Here is a 13,864-nt window from a genome sequence, read left to right as displayed (position 1 = left end):
TTTAGGCTACTTGAATGAAAAAAGATCAATATTGTCTACTTACAACAAAAAATCTTCAGGAAAATAAGATTGTTTTAAAACATATATGTTTTCTTTCCATCTTTATTTATAATTCTCCTTGATATTTCTAGCTGTTTCATATTAAATAGAGCAGGAGGTGGCGCCAGTTACTTAATTCACAATTCTATACACAATTCTAAACTTCAAACCACAAGGTTGAAGTGAAATTAGAAAAAAAAATAGTGCATAATATATTTATTTATTTATTTATTTTTCATGCCACAAACATACAGTTTATTATATTGCATTTAAACAGACTTTTTAAACACAAACATATAATTTAATGCCAGATCTCTTCCTGCAATTAAAAAAAAAAAAAAAAAATCCCTGAAATGGTAACGTCATTTTTTCTGTCTGAGTTTTCACCTGTTGGCTCACCTGTACAGGTGTAACGAGATTGGGTGCCACTGTAGATGAATGCAGAACAAGAAAGTTGAGTTCTCATTCGTCACTGAAGGCTTCAGTCTGACAGCATGTTCATTATTAAAGCACACGGAGGATGTTAACTTATATTTATAATTGAGTGCATGAATTACTGCCTCATAAATATGCAATAATTCAGTGTTATATAAAAAAAAAAATCAGTGGTAAATGCAGAATCCCGACTTTGTTGACTTTCACCAGCTGTAGAAATGGAGATTGAATCAATGGTAGCAAACTGTGCACTCATAAAAGCACGAGAAGGTAAGATAGTTATTTGCCTGTTTTTTTTTTCATTGCATTTGATTAAGAGATGTATTTTTAAGAACAATGTTCATTAAACTATAGTGTTTTTATATACTTGGAGTAAGTTTTAGAAGAAAATACTATTTCAGTCTTCGAAGTGTCATGTCTAATGCAACGTGTTTCTTGCTGTTTCTTTGTAACTTTGTGAAATTTACTAACAATTTCTAAATGAAAATTGTTTCTACGTCAAATTTGTTTGTGTACACTCAAAACATTGTAATTGCTATTACATTTCACAATGAATTACAAATTAACAGCAAGCAACACATTGAAATAAACCTTAAAGATTGAAACAAAGTAGAAAAAAGTAATATTTAAGAAGAAAATAAAAGAAATAGTATTTTCTTGTAAAACACACTCCAATAATTTTGGTTTTATGTAGAATTTTGAAAAACAAAATTTTTTTACAGTGAAGGGATTTTTTTAATGTATTTTTCTTTACATTAGTTCAAACAATTTTAAACAATATTTTGCTGATAATTTTATAATTATTGCCCTTTTATGATCAATTATGGAAGATAAGTGCTTTTTAAAAGCTGCAGTTCATTTAACATGAAGTAGCAAAGACAAAACAGTGATAAAAATAAATATATTCACTAAGAAATTACTAATACATTTTGAAGCAGAATGACTGAAACAGTATTTTCTTATAAAATATACACTAATAATCTTACTTTAAAACTTTTTTATAGATGTGAAAAATATTCGAACTTTAAGATATACTTTTCCTTTTATACATTCGTATAAGCTTTAACTTAAAATCTTCACATTTGATCACATTTGTTACCCATTTAATTCTTAATATCTAATTCGGACACACTGAGAAAAACTCAAAAGTGGTGATGATTTTGAGCAAAAGAAACAGCACATTCAACATATTTTCGTTCGTCCTGCACCTACAACCTGAAATATTTTGACTTCAAACACAATGCCTTTGACGTCATTCAGGCCTTGCATCACAAACCGGTCTGACTTCTTTCACTGCCAGCAATCCAACAAATCTGAGCCCTAAAAAAAGATTCAACTCATGTCTCCAACCATGTTTTCCAACTTTGCAACTAGACAAACTTTTTTTCCAGTGAACAGGTGTAAGTCGTTCGATAACACTTTTTTTCTCATAATAAAGCTGATGTATTTTGTGTGGTGAAGAGTATTGTCTGGGTGAAGGTGTGTCCTCTCATATCTGATGTCTACAGTTCCTACAGCTTCATTTTCACTGCTATTTTTAGCACAGTCTCATATAGTAGAGGATGCCATGGATTCTTTTCAGTATTACTGTCAACAAACCGTCAGACAAAACACACACACACACGTTCCCAAAACAACATTTCTATGAGTGCACCGCATATCTATCTTTTTCTCAACACCAAAAGTCACCTTCTGAAGAATAATAAATAAACACAAATATTATTATTCATATATCTAAAATATTTTTAGGGAAGTGTCGTTGTAGTATTGCTGAAAAAATTCAAAGGGCAAAGTTATGGATGGCTAAAGTACCCTAAATTAGATTATTAATTAATTAATTAATATTTACATCATAATAGCTTTTAATGTACATATTGTTTCGGTTAATGTTTATTTGATTTCAAATACAATTTCTTTTTTTTTTTTTTAATACACAGACATATACATATATTTACATCATAGTAGTATTTATTGCACATTTTTATATTTTCTTTAAGTTAATGTTTATTTATTTACTATTAATTAAGTATAATCATCCTAGCAATGAAAAGCTAATTTTGGATGTCTAAAGTAATCTAAATGAGATTAAATAAATAAACTTACTGTAATATACTTATTTAATTTGCAATATTTGATGGAAACACAATTTCAGTGTTATGTTATCCAGTTGTCTTTTTTAATAGGTCTAATAATTTCTGAATGCCACATAATGGACATGTAATGGATTTGATGGTTCATCACAGGTTCTTTAAAGCACTAGAATCAAAGGTTCTCTGCAGGTTCTCATGTTGCTTGATTATAAAGCTCTTTTTTTTTGTCTCTTTGTTTCTTCTGTTGTGCAGTAGGTAACCGTGGGAATGGCAAAGGAAGGAGTCGAAAATGGAAGGAAATTCTGCGTTTCCCGCACATAAACGAGTGCACAGAGCTGGAGAAAAGCATTGGTGAGAAGTTGTTGGGGTCTGGTTTTTAAGGTGTTTTAACCTCTTAAGACGCGAGAAAAAAGTTTTAGAAAAAAAAAAAAAGTTTTTTCCATATCTTTACATTTTTTAAAGCATTACAAATAATGTAAAAAAAAAATCATATTTCATTCATAAGTTATGCTATGTCCTCGGTAGAGTCCTCAATTTGTTAAAAAATAAATAAAAAGACATGAATGAACATGCATAGGAAAAAACTGTTGATTTTTTAAATCATCAATGCATTTTTAGTTTTAAACATTTTCTTTTTTACCAAACATTGTATAAAGATGATTCTCAACTGTGTTATAACAGAATGATTTAATACATAATTTTTCTTTCTGCAAACTGTGTGTAAAATGACCATAATCTGGTTTTCTCATTATATACAATGTATCTATAAACTAAATCTAATTTGCATATTAATGTGTTTTTGGGGCAACGTAATGAAAAAAAGAAGAGTAATAATGAGAGTAATAATTGACAAGATTTTCAGAATAATATATAATATTTAATAGAATACTGAAATATATAATTTATTTCCCTATTCATTTTTTATATCTCCCAAAATGCGTAATACACATGCTTTTAGTGCCGGTGTCCACATATGAAATCAACGTCATGTTTCATAACATAAAGTCATATTTTGATTTGAAACCCCATAACATTTTCATGAGATTTTGATTTATGACACACAATTCAAAAATTAGACAAAATACAAAATATTACAATATTTCCATAAGAGTGTCACTAAATTACTTTCAGACATTTTTGAAGACCCTGAAGAGGAAGTGGTAATGTTGAAACATCCAAACATTTAGTGAATGTGCTCTGTACACATCCAGACTTAAAACTGTGGCATGTACAGTCTCAGAGACATTCACTAAAATATAATGTAATGCAAGAGGTTAATTTCTTTGCTGTGGAGTTTATATCCAGGGACACAGATCCTGTGGTGCACATGTACACCATAATATAATAAAACATCAAATGATCAGTACTTCAAATGAATAAAGATAATTTCCTGATTGTTGTTTTTAAGCTGCGATAAGATACTTGCATTTGATTTATTTTCTGTCCTTCAGAGCGAGATTATCACAGTCTGTGTGTCAAGCAGCCCATCGGACAACAACTCTTCCGGCTTTTCTGTGCAACCAAATCTGATCTGCAGCATTGCATCGATCTGTTGGATGAAACGGTATGATCTTCTCTCTAGCACACTGGGTTTGTGAGTCAAAACTTATAATTCTTTAAATCAAGCACAGAATTCAAATAAACGAAAGGAATAGACTTGAATTAGTGGTATATATTCCATCAAATCACTACATACATGTTCATTTACACACATGCATCTTATAATAAAGTGTTTTCAGAGCGGCTCGTGATGCTCATGAACTCCATCTCTGCAAGCGCTGTGAGTTAAAAGTGCATTTGGAAATGCAAACATACACATTCATGTCATTTCTAACATTTTTGTGGAAACATTTCTCCAGTATTACACCGAAACAGAAGCTTGAGGGTTTGAATGTTTCAAAGTGAAGAATATACTGCACATATTTGTATGAAGGCTTAGTGTTAGTTGGTTATTGCAAAAAGTGAACTTAGTGTTAGAACCCTTAAAATGAACTATTTCTATTAGAAGAACAGTCTTTTGTTTTTTTGTGTATGAATGAAATTCATATAAAATGAAATGTGTTGTTGCAGTTCAAGTTCAGTTGCAAAATATACATTTACATTTATTCACTTAGCTGACGCTTTTATCCAAAGCGACTTACAATTGCCACATATGTCAGAGGTCGCACACCTCTGGAGCAACTAGGGGTTAAGTGTCTTGCTCAGGGACACATTGGTGTCTCACAGTGGATTCGAACCCGGGTCTCTCACACCAAAGGAATGTGTCTTATCCACTGCGCCAGCACCACCCTTAAATATGGCAAAAATAATCACAATATAATGTTTGTATATATATGCAACTTGCATGTCATGTGAAAAAGCGTTCTTAAATTATAGAAATATTAAAGTAAATGTAAAGTAAAGTAAATGCTTTACATACAATCAGTTTGTCTGACAAAGAAAAAAAAAATAAAAAGAAAAAAAATCCCTGGTCTAATAAACAATAAAAAATATTTTTGTATTTATTTATTTATTGTCTCTCTCTCTCTCTCTCTCTCTCTCTCTCCCTCTATATATATATACACACACACACATATATAATAAAATACGAATTCATAATTCATCCGTTACACGTTTAAAATGTTACTTGCCATTTATTTGTAATTATTTGTGAAATGTACTTGCAATTTCTTAATGAAAAGAAATCATATGCATCAAATTGTTTTCAATGTACATGAAAATCTACATATGACCTGATACTGAATTGTCTGTTTCACATTTGGTGAAATGCAAGTTGTTAGTTATTGAATAAATGTTTTTCCTCTTCCAGGCAGAATATGAGGTCATGCCGGATGACAAGAGAAAGATCTTTGGCAAGCAGCTCATCAACAAATATCTTACCTCACAGGTTTTTAAACATTCGTTTATTCCCTATTCCCAATCTGACAATCAAATTTTAATTTTTGCAGTTAGGAAATGTCACTAACTTGTGTAAACGACAAAAAGGCAAGTGTTTTCACGCTCATGTATGTGTTCAGTCCTCTAGGGTGCATGTGATTGTCGACAGTGAACTTGAGAAGTGCATCTGTGACCTGGAGCTCAACGCTTCTGAAGATATATTCAGCAGCTGCCAAGAGTCAGTTCCACAAGTGTGGTCATCAATGCATCTGTACATGTGTGTCTGTGAGCATCGATGTGACATTGATTTGGTCTTGTAGGGCACTTCATGAGTATCTAAGTGGAGCTCCGTTTGCAGAGTATCAGAAAAGCATGTATTTTGACCGGTTTCTGCAGTGGAAGATGGTGGAGAGGTTAGTGTGAATCGTTTTAAAGGGATTGTGCACCCCAAAAATGAACATTTGCTAAATGTTTTCTTTCTCTCAGGCCATCCAAGATTAGGATGAGTTTGTTTCTTCATCAGATTTGGAGAAATGTAGCATTGCATCACTTGCTCACCAATGGATGTGAATGGGTGCCGTCAGAACGAGAGTCCAAACAGCTGATAAAAACACCAAAATATTCCACAAGTAAACCACAGCACTTCAGTCCATCAGTTAAGGATTGAGTTTTTCACTGAATGGAAGTGTTATTATGGATTATGGAGTCATATTTTGGCCAAAAGTGATAGTTTGAAGTTAAAACATCTTAATAATGGATTTGTTTCATACAAACAAACAGCTGTCAGCTTCTCCAGACATTAACTGATGTACTGGAGTGCTGTAGATTACTGTGATGTTTTAATCAGCTGTTTGGACTCTCATTCTGACGGCACCCATTCACATCCATTGGTGAGCAAGTGATGCAATGCTACATTTCTCCAAATCTGATGAAGAAACAAACTCATCTACATCTTGAATGGCCTGAGACAGAGTAAACATTTAGCTAAAGTACATTTTTCATTATTAACTATTCTTTAATAAAGCATCACAATCAATGCTGTTATTTTGGAAATGTTTTGAACAGACTTTGACTTTTCTTTCATCCCTGCAGACGCCCGATCACCCGAGACATATTTCGAGAGTACCGTGTTTTGGGGAAGGGTGGGTTTGGAGAGGTGAGACCAAATCTAGTGGCCATTCTTGTGAAGTGTAAATGATAATCACATTTAGAAATAAAGAGGAAAGTGTGAGAAGGTAATGCAACGATTCTGGTTCCAGGTGTGTGCATGTCAGTCGCGAGCTTCAGGGAAAATGTATGCATGTAAGACACTGGAGAAGAAGCGTATTAAGAAGCAGAGAGGGGAAGCTATGGCCCTCAACGAGAAACAGATTCTAGAACGAGTCAACAGCAGATTTGTGGTGAGATTTATGATTATTATCAGTAACCATGTTTGATGTTCAAGTTTGTGACGTATATGTTCATGCTTAAATGACTATTTCTGCTTCGTTGAATCTCACAAAACCGGTCAAAAGATTCCAGATTTCACTCCAAGATCAAAGACAGACAGAAGATTTTACAAAAATATTTAGACGTATATACAGACGTTTATTAAACATCTTTATTTCATACATGTACTGTATACAATTATATATTTTTAAAAAACAACTACTTAATAATGTGTACACGTAGCTATTTTATATATAGATTTTATATGTAGAACTATATATGTTTATATCATAGTAATATTTATTGTACTGAAAAAAATGTATACATTTTACATATAGTAATTAAGTAATTTTACAATACAATAAATACATATAAAAGCTTATCTATTTATATAATTTTTATAGTAACTACAGTATATGAATTTATATATATATATATACACACACACACATACACACACACACACACACACACACAGTATATATATATATATATACTATATATAATGAAATATAAACACACACATATATAGCATTTATAATTAATTTAAATTATATAGTAGCAATTAAGAATAAATACTATTTGTGTGTATATATATAATTCATGCAATATACAAATATATATATATATATATATATATATACATATATATATATATATATATATATATATATATATATATATATATATATATAGTAGTAAAATCTTTCTTTTTTTGACTTTATACTGAAATATGAGCAGTTTTTGTGACTTTGCTGTGTGTGTGTGTTTATCTGAATGTGTCAGGTCAGTTTAGCATACGCTTACGAGACGAAAGAGGCTCTTTGCCTGGTGCTGACGCTGATGAACGGAGGAGACCTGAGGTTTCACATCTATAACATGGGCACCGAGGGCCTCAGCAAAGAAAGAGTAGAGTTTTACGCTGCTGAGATCCTGTGTGGCTTGAGCCATCTTCATAAAGAGTCCATTGTTTACAGGTAGGTCATAAAACTGAGATCTGTCGTGTGACTCTCAGTGACATAGTTTCCAGAAATCTACCTGAGAAACAGATCAAGCCTGGCTCATAATTGCATGTTTTGCTTCGTTTCTATTAGGGATTTAAAGCCAGAAAACATTCTGCTGGATGATAATGGTATGTGAACTTCCATATAAATACAAAAAGGCGTTAACTGCCAGTACAAGCTTTGTAACAATACCTTCAGGAACCACAATTTGCCTAAACTTTCTATTTTTGGCATCAACAAGGAAACATATCTCCAACATCACTTTCATTATCTTATCTATCTATCTATCTATCTATCTATCTATCTATCTATCTATCTATCTATCTATCTATCTATCTATCTATCTATCTATATGCAATCATGAGTCTAAATCTCACAATTCTAAACTGCAAGAAAAAAATAGAATTGTGAGATATAAATTCAGAATTGCAAGATAAAAAAAGACACAATTACACTGTTTATTTTTTATTTTTTATTAATTGTTTTCGTGGCGGAAACAAATTTCCATAAGTGTGTCTTAAATATCCAAATATATTTAAAGGCCAGTGTATGTAAGGTTCAAGTTTCTGACATTTTTCTTAATTAAGCAGATGGTTTGCACACTCTCAGAAAAAAAATAAAAAATAGAAATACTGTCAATTTGGCATTACCTTAAGAAAAGTACAAAAAACATACCTTATTTACCCCTAAGGTGAATATAAGTACCTTAATTGTGCATTTTGGTTCCAAAAGTGTATATCTTATTACCTAAATTGTACATATTAATGGCTTTTGAAAAGGTTTTGCCCCAGTAAAAGTTTTGATACCTTCTGAGAGTGTACTCAGAACTGTTATCAGGAATTTAGGCATTTAGGTGAAGTTAAATATTCCTTAGTAAGGAAGTCTGGATCAGTGAAATAGATTAAAATACAGAAATTGTTCTCTTTTTTTATGTTTTCTGACAGGTCACATTCGGATCTCTGATTTAGGACTAGCCATAATCTTGAAAGAAGAAAAACCTGTGAAGGGCAGAGTGGGAACAGTGGGTTATATGGGTATGAAAATCATCTTAGTAAATCGTATTAGACATTATTTTTTCTATACAGTAAGCTAATGATAACTATGTGTTAATTTTTAAGTACCATCAAAATAATAAACCACAAAAAAAATCTTAATTGTGCTATAATAATAAAATTTTCTTTATGCAATATAAATATACTTTTTTCATATTTGTCACATCTTTAGCCCCAGAGGTGATCAAGAACACATACTATAGTGTAAGTGCGGACTTCTGGGGACTCGGGTGTCTGATCTATGAGATGACGGCTGGAAATCCTCCCTTCCGCAACCACAAAGAACAACTGCCCAGACAGGAGATTGAAAGACGGGTTCTGGAGACGATCGAGCATTATGGGAACAAGTTTGACGAGGACACCAAATCCATCTGCAAAAGCGTGAGGCTGCATGTTATGCACTGTTGAATCCGTATAATCCTCCTCTGTTTCCTCTGATCTGATCTGATCTCCCACTCGGTCTGATCGGGTCTTACTTTCTATAAAAAAACAAATATTAGAAATATTTCTAATTGCTTTATTTATTTAGCTCCTGGCTAAAAACCCAAAGGAGAGATTGGGCTGCAAATGTGGGCGAGGGTCAGAGGTCATCAAAGGTCACGCGTTCTTCAAGGACATCAACTTTACGAGACTTGAGGCAGGAATGATGCCGCCACCATTTGTTCCCGATGTAAGTGACATTTCTGATTATTATCAATGTTGAATACACTTCATCTTCAACTTCAACACCATTTACATGATATATATATATATATATATATATATATATATATATATATATTATTTTTTAAATAAAAAAAAATACTGACTACAAACTTTTCATGCACATAATATAATTTTTGTAATTTTTTCACCCCCCTTGTTACCTTTTGGTAGCCTACAAAAATTTATTGTAAATTTCTCATTATGTTATATTATTACCTATATAGGATTCAATCTTTTCATCAACTTATATTCTCTCAGTTACCACAGGTTTTGTATTTCTTTTTAGAAATGATTGATTGTTGATCTGAACGTACGCATTCCCGTTTTTAAGTGAACCTGGCAAAAACATCACAAAATAATACACTTTTACTCAAAAATCGAGTTTAAGCTCAGATCAATGAGGCCTAAAATCAATCAGTTTGAAACCAAAATTAACATTAATATAAAATGCCCAGATGTTTTTATTCTGCAAAAAGGCAGAATGGTAGCCTATGGGTGCCACCACTTTATCTTCCTGACATTACTGCTGGTATTCACCTGAAAACAATCGTGTGATGTTATTCTCTCCACCAGCCGAGAGCCGTTTACTGCGCAGACGTCCTGGACATCGATCAGTTCTCTCCAGTTAAAGGAGTGAGCCTCGATCAGGTCGATGGAAATTTCTACAGCAAGTTTAACACTGGAAGCGTGCCTGTGCCCTGGCAGAATGAGGTAAGGAAGAAACATCAGAGTAAGAAGGACAATCCATGCTCAGTAATTCATATATGCTTTTATAAAATTCCTTTAGATGATTGAGACTGAGTGTTTCAAGGACCTGAATGTGTTTGGACCGCGTGGAACAAGAACACCAGATCTGGACCGCAGCATTGTGATCACACAGACCAGCTCCGAGACTCAAGTCATGAAACGGAGTCCTTCTGAATACGGCCGACACCGGCTGCTGAACCGAATCTTCAAGAGACGCGTAAGGAGCCGCTTCAAACGACAACACTGCAGTTATTACACACAAACTAGATCTGTTAACATGCACACATATAGTTGGTTAGCAATCAGATTGAAAAGACTTTATGTAAACTCCTCAACAGGTCCGACTGAGCTTGATCCGAACTAGATTTTCATCAAATTGAAAGGGAAGAGATTTTGGAAACCCGTTTCCCCCCAAAAAATTATTTGCGACTTTTTCTAATTCTCAATTTGTTTCTCATAACTCTGAGATTTAAACTCAAAACTGCGAGAAAAAGGTCAGAGTTGTTAGATATGAACTCAAAAAAGGGTGATTAACGATAATTTTGACTATATAGATTATTCAAGGTTGTTTACAAATTCATAACACAATTCTGACTTTTTTTCTCGCAATTGCAAGTTTATATCACACAAGCCTGCAATTCCGAGTTTATATCTTACAATTCTCGGAATTCTGAAAAAAAAAAAATCTGGAAAAAAGTTGCAAGTCAGAATTAAGATATAAAAACTCGCATTTGCAAATAAAAAGTAAGAATTGTCAGATAAAAGGTTGAGATCAGTGTTGGGGAAAGTTACTTTTAAAAGTAATGCCTTACAATATTGCGTTACTCCCTAAAAAAGTAACTAAATACGTTACTTAGTTACTTTTTATGGAAAGTAATGTGTTACATTACTTTTGCGTTACTTTCACGTTACTTTTTAAACATAAGCAGGGCTTGATTGTTTTTAATATAAGAAGTTCTATTTATAGCAAATGTAAAAGCCCTTTCACACCAAAAAGTGTAATGAATAAACCTCAGGCTGAAGGAAAAGTCAATTCACGTCTGTACAGTAGAACACAGGAGAAGAAGATTCAACACTCTTCAGCAATAAAAAAAAACAATGAAGCACAATTGTTAGTTTATCTAAAGTCATTTTTTAATTATTAGTATGGTTGAACTGGATCATTAAAGGTCAGCAGCAAAGACACTGTTAATAAAATAGGAATAGATACATTTGTGTTATTTCATATATTTAGTTATTGCAGGTTTGCGTCATATTCTGAGTTTGCATTTCACTGTTTTGATTAATTTTGATGAATACTAAATCTGTTTTGTTTTTTTGTGAGTGGGATGAATTAATGCACATTCACATTTAGTCTAGAACTACAGTAACATGTTCACACAGCGCACACAACGCCTCCATACTTCCGATTTCTCCCAATATGGGAACAGGAGGTTTGTCAGTCAAAAAATGGGAATACAAAGTAACTGGCGTTACTTTTTTGAAAAAGTAACTCAGATATTTTCTTGTAAATTAAAAAGTAATGCGTTACTTTACTAGTTACTTGAAAAAAGGAATCTGATTACGTAACTCGCGTTACTTGTAATGCATTACCCCCAACACTGGTTGAGATTACCTTTTCATTATTTCTGAAATATAATTCTGAGGAATTGATTGCAAAAGTCGCATATACCAAAGAAAAAAAAATATGCAAAAAAAAAAATATATATATGCAACAGTGCTTTGATTAATAGAAAATTCTAGGTTATTTACAACTTAATTATAACTTCTATTTTTTATTTAAATAACTCCCACGTTGCAAAATTCCTGTAACTTTTGCCGTCTTAAAAATAAATGTCATGCCAAATATGTTGAAGCTATGCTTTGATGTATTATGTGACGAGTTTTTTCCAAATTAAATCATTCTCATCCATTCACTTCTACTCAAACAGAACAGCCTCTCGTCTCTCTGTAGGGCATCACACATGTTTGAGCTTGTAGGCTCCTTTAAAAGAATAATTCACCCAGAAATGAAAATTCTGTCATTATTTACTCCTCCGAAAATCAACCTAGAACAATGCAGAAAAAACATAGGCTATATGTTTGAGTTACTTCACAATAAACCTATTGAAATTGTACCCTAGTTTGTGCAGTACATTTATTTAAATTTGAATGTTAAAAGTTAATATTGCTCATGTTCTATACTGTATTGTTAATATAAATAATACACTCTCCAAATAAAAAGATTGCATTTTATGAATGCAACAGCCTAATACTAGCAGTCCCTTATGACAATGAACCATGTTAAGGTGAACATAGTTTAACTACAGTATTTGTAGATTTCCTTGGTTATAACTACAGTAAACATATTTTAACCATGTTTAAACAAAAACATAACCTAAAAAGTTGCAATTAAGGCATATTGAATGTTAAAATGCATTTTAAATATAAAGTTAAGTAGGTATTATTACCCTTTGTACTCATAATAATTAAATACATTTTATAATTTAAAACTTCAGTTTAGAAGTATCGGTATAGATATCGACTATACTGGCCATTAAAAGTATCGGTATCATATCAATATCAGGATCGGTATCGACCATACTGGCTATTAAGAGTATCTGTATCGTATCGGTATCGATATTGACGATACTGACCATTAAAAGTATCTGTATCGTATCAGTATCAATATTGACGATACTGACCATTAAAAGTATTTGTATCGGTATCGATATTGACGATAATGACCATTTAAAGTATCTGTATCGTATCAGAATCGATATTGATGATACTGGCCATTAAAAGTATCAGTATCGTATCAAAAACAAAATATGTGGTATCGCCCATCCCTAACAAAGAGTCTGTGTGGTTGAGATCAGTTTGATTCGCAAATTAATCTAACGGTTTATTTACATCACAAACTTGCCAAGGGATGTCATTTTCAGTTATTAACATGGAATATTAATGTCATTTACAGATAAAATTAATTGAGTAAAATAATAAAAAATGCACTTTGTATCTCTGTTGTTGTAGCCCAGGGGACAGTCAGCTGAACCCATTTGTTGCTCCTCGTCCAGCCAGGGTTCTGTGTGACTTCTGCAGAAGAGGACTGAACAAAACACTCTCCTTTTAATCCTCAGAATTTCGGATTCATGGAAAAAAAAGACTCTACGGCTTCCTCACTGGAAAGCTTGTTTAAAGAGCCACTGTTTTAACGTTATTGAAAACAAAAAACAAAATTATCCTACATTTATCATACCACAAATCCTATACAGTTTAAGTGGTTAGGGTATTTTTTTATGCTTTAATATAACAAAAAATGGATTTATGATGTTTTATATGCTCAATTTGTAAATAAAAGACAAAAGCATTGCACAAATTGTGTCTGCCTTCATGCTGTCATTTTATAAAACCAGATTTATATGTTAAATTTGTGCATAAAAGACAAAATCAGTGTGCAAATGTCATCCATTTTCATGCTTTCATATCTCAAAACCAGATTGGTTTA

General features: G+C 32.4%; 1 protein-coding gene across 1 annotated transcript; it reads left to right on the top strand.

Annotated features, from left to right (window-relative positions):
• Positions 1-505: 505 nt before the first annotated feature.
• LOC132132173 (G protein-coupled receptor kinase 5-like) lies at positions 506-13,729 on the top strand. Its single transcript, XM_059544479.1, has 16 exons — positions 506-744; positions 2,817-2,915; positions 4,016-4,128; positions 5,374-5,451; positions 5,582-5,679; positions 5,762-5,854; positions 6,534-6,597; positions 6,701-6,841; positions 7,656-7,846; positions 7,964-8,001; positions 8,818-8,907; positions 9,098-9,306; positions 9,455-9,595; positions 10,204-10,341; positions 10,418-10,594; positions 13,390-13,729. Exons 1-16 carry the CDS (start codon positions 693-695, stop codon positions 13,447-13,449), a joined length of 1,782 nt encoding a protein of 593 aa, XP_059400462.1. The 5' UTR covers positions 506-692; the 3' UTR covers positions 13,450-13,729.
• The last annotated feature ends 135 nt before the right edge of the window (positions 13,730-13,864 follow it).

Source organism: Carassius carassius, chromosome 49 (genome assembly GCF_963082965.1).
Source record: "Carassius carassius chromosome 49, fCarCar2.1, whole genome shotgun sequence".
Classification (NCBI taxonomy): domain Eukaryota; kingdom Metazoa; phylum Chordata; class Actinopteri; order Cypriniformes; family Cyprinidae; genus Carassius; species Carassius carassius.
The sequence above is the reverse complement of the archived record's forward strand: the minus strand, read 5'-3'. Positions and strand labels throughout refer to the sequence as shown.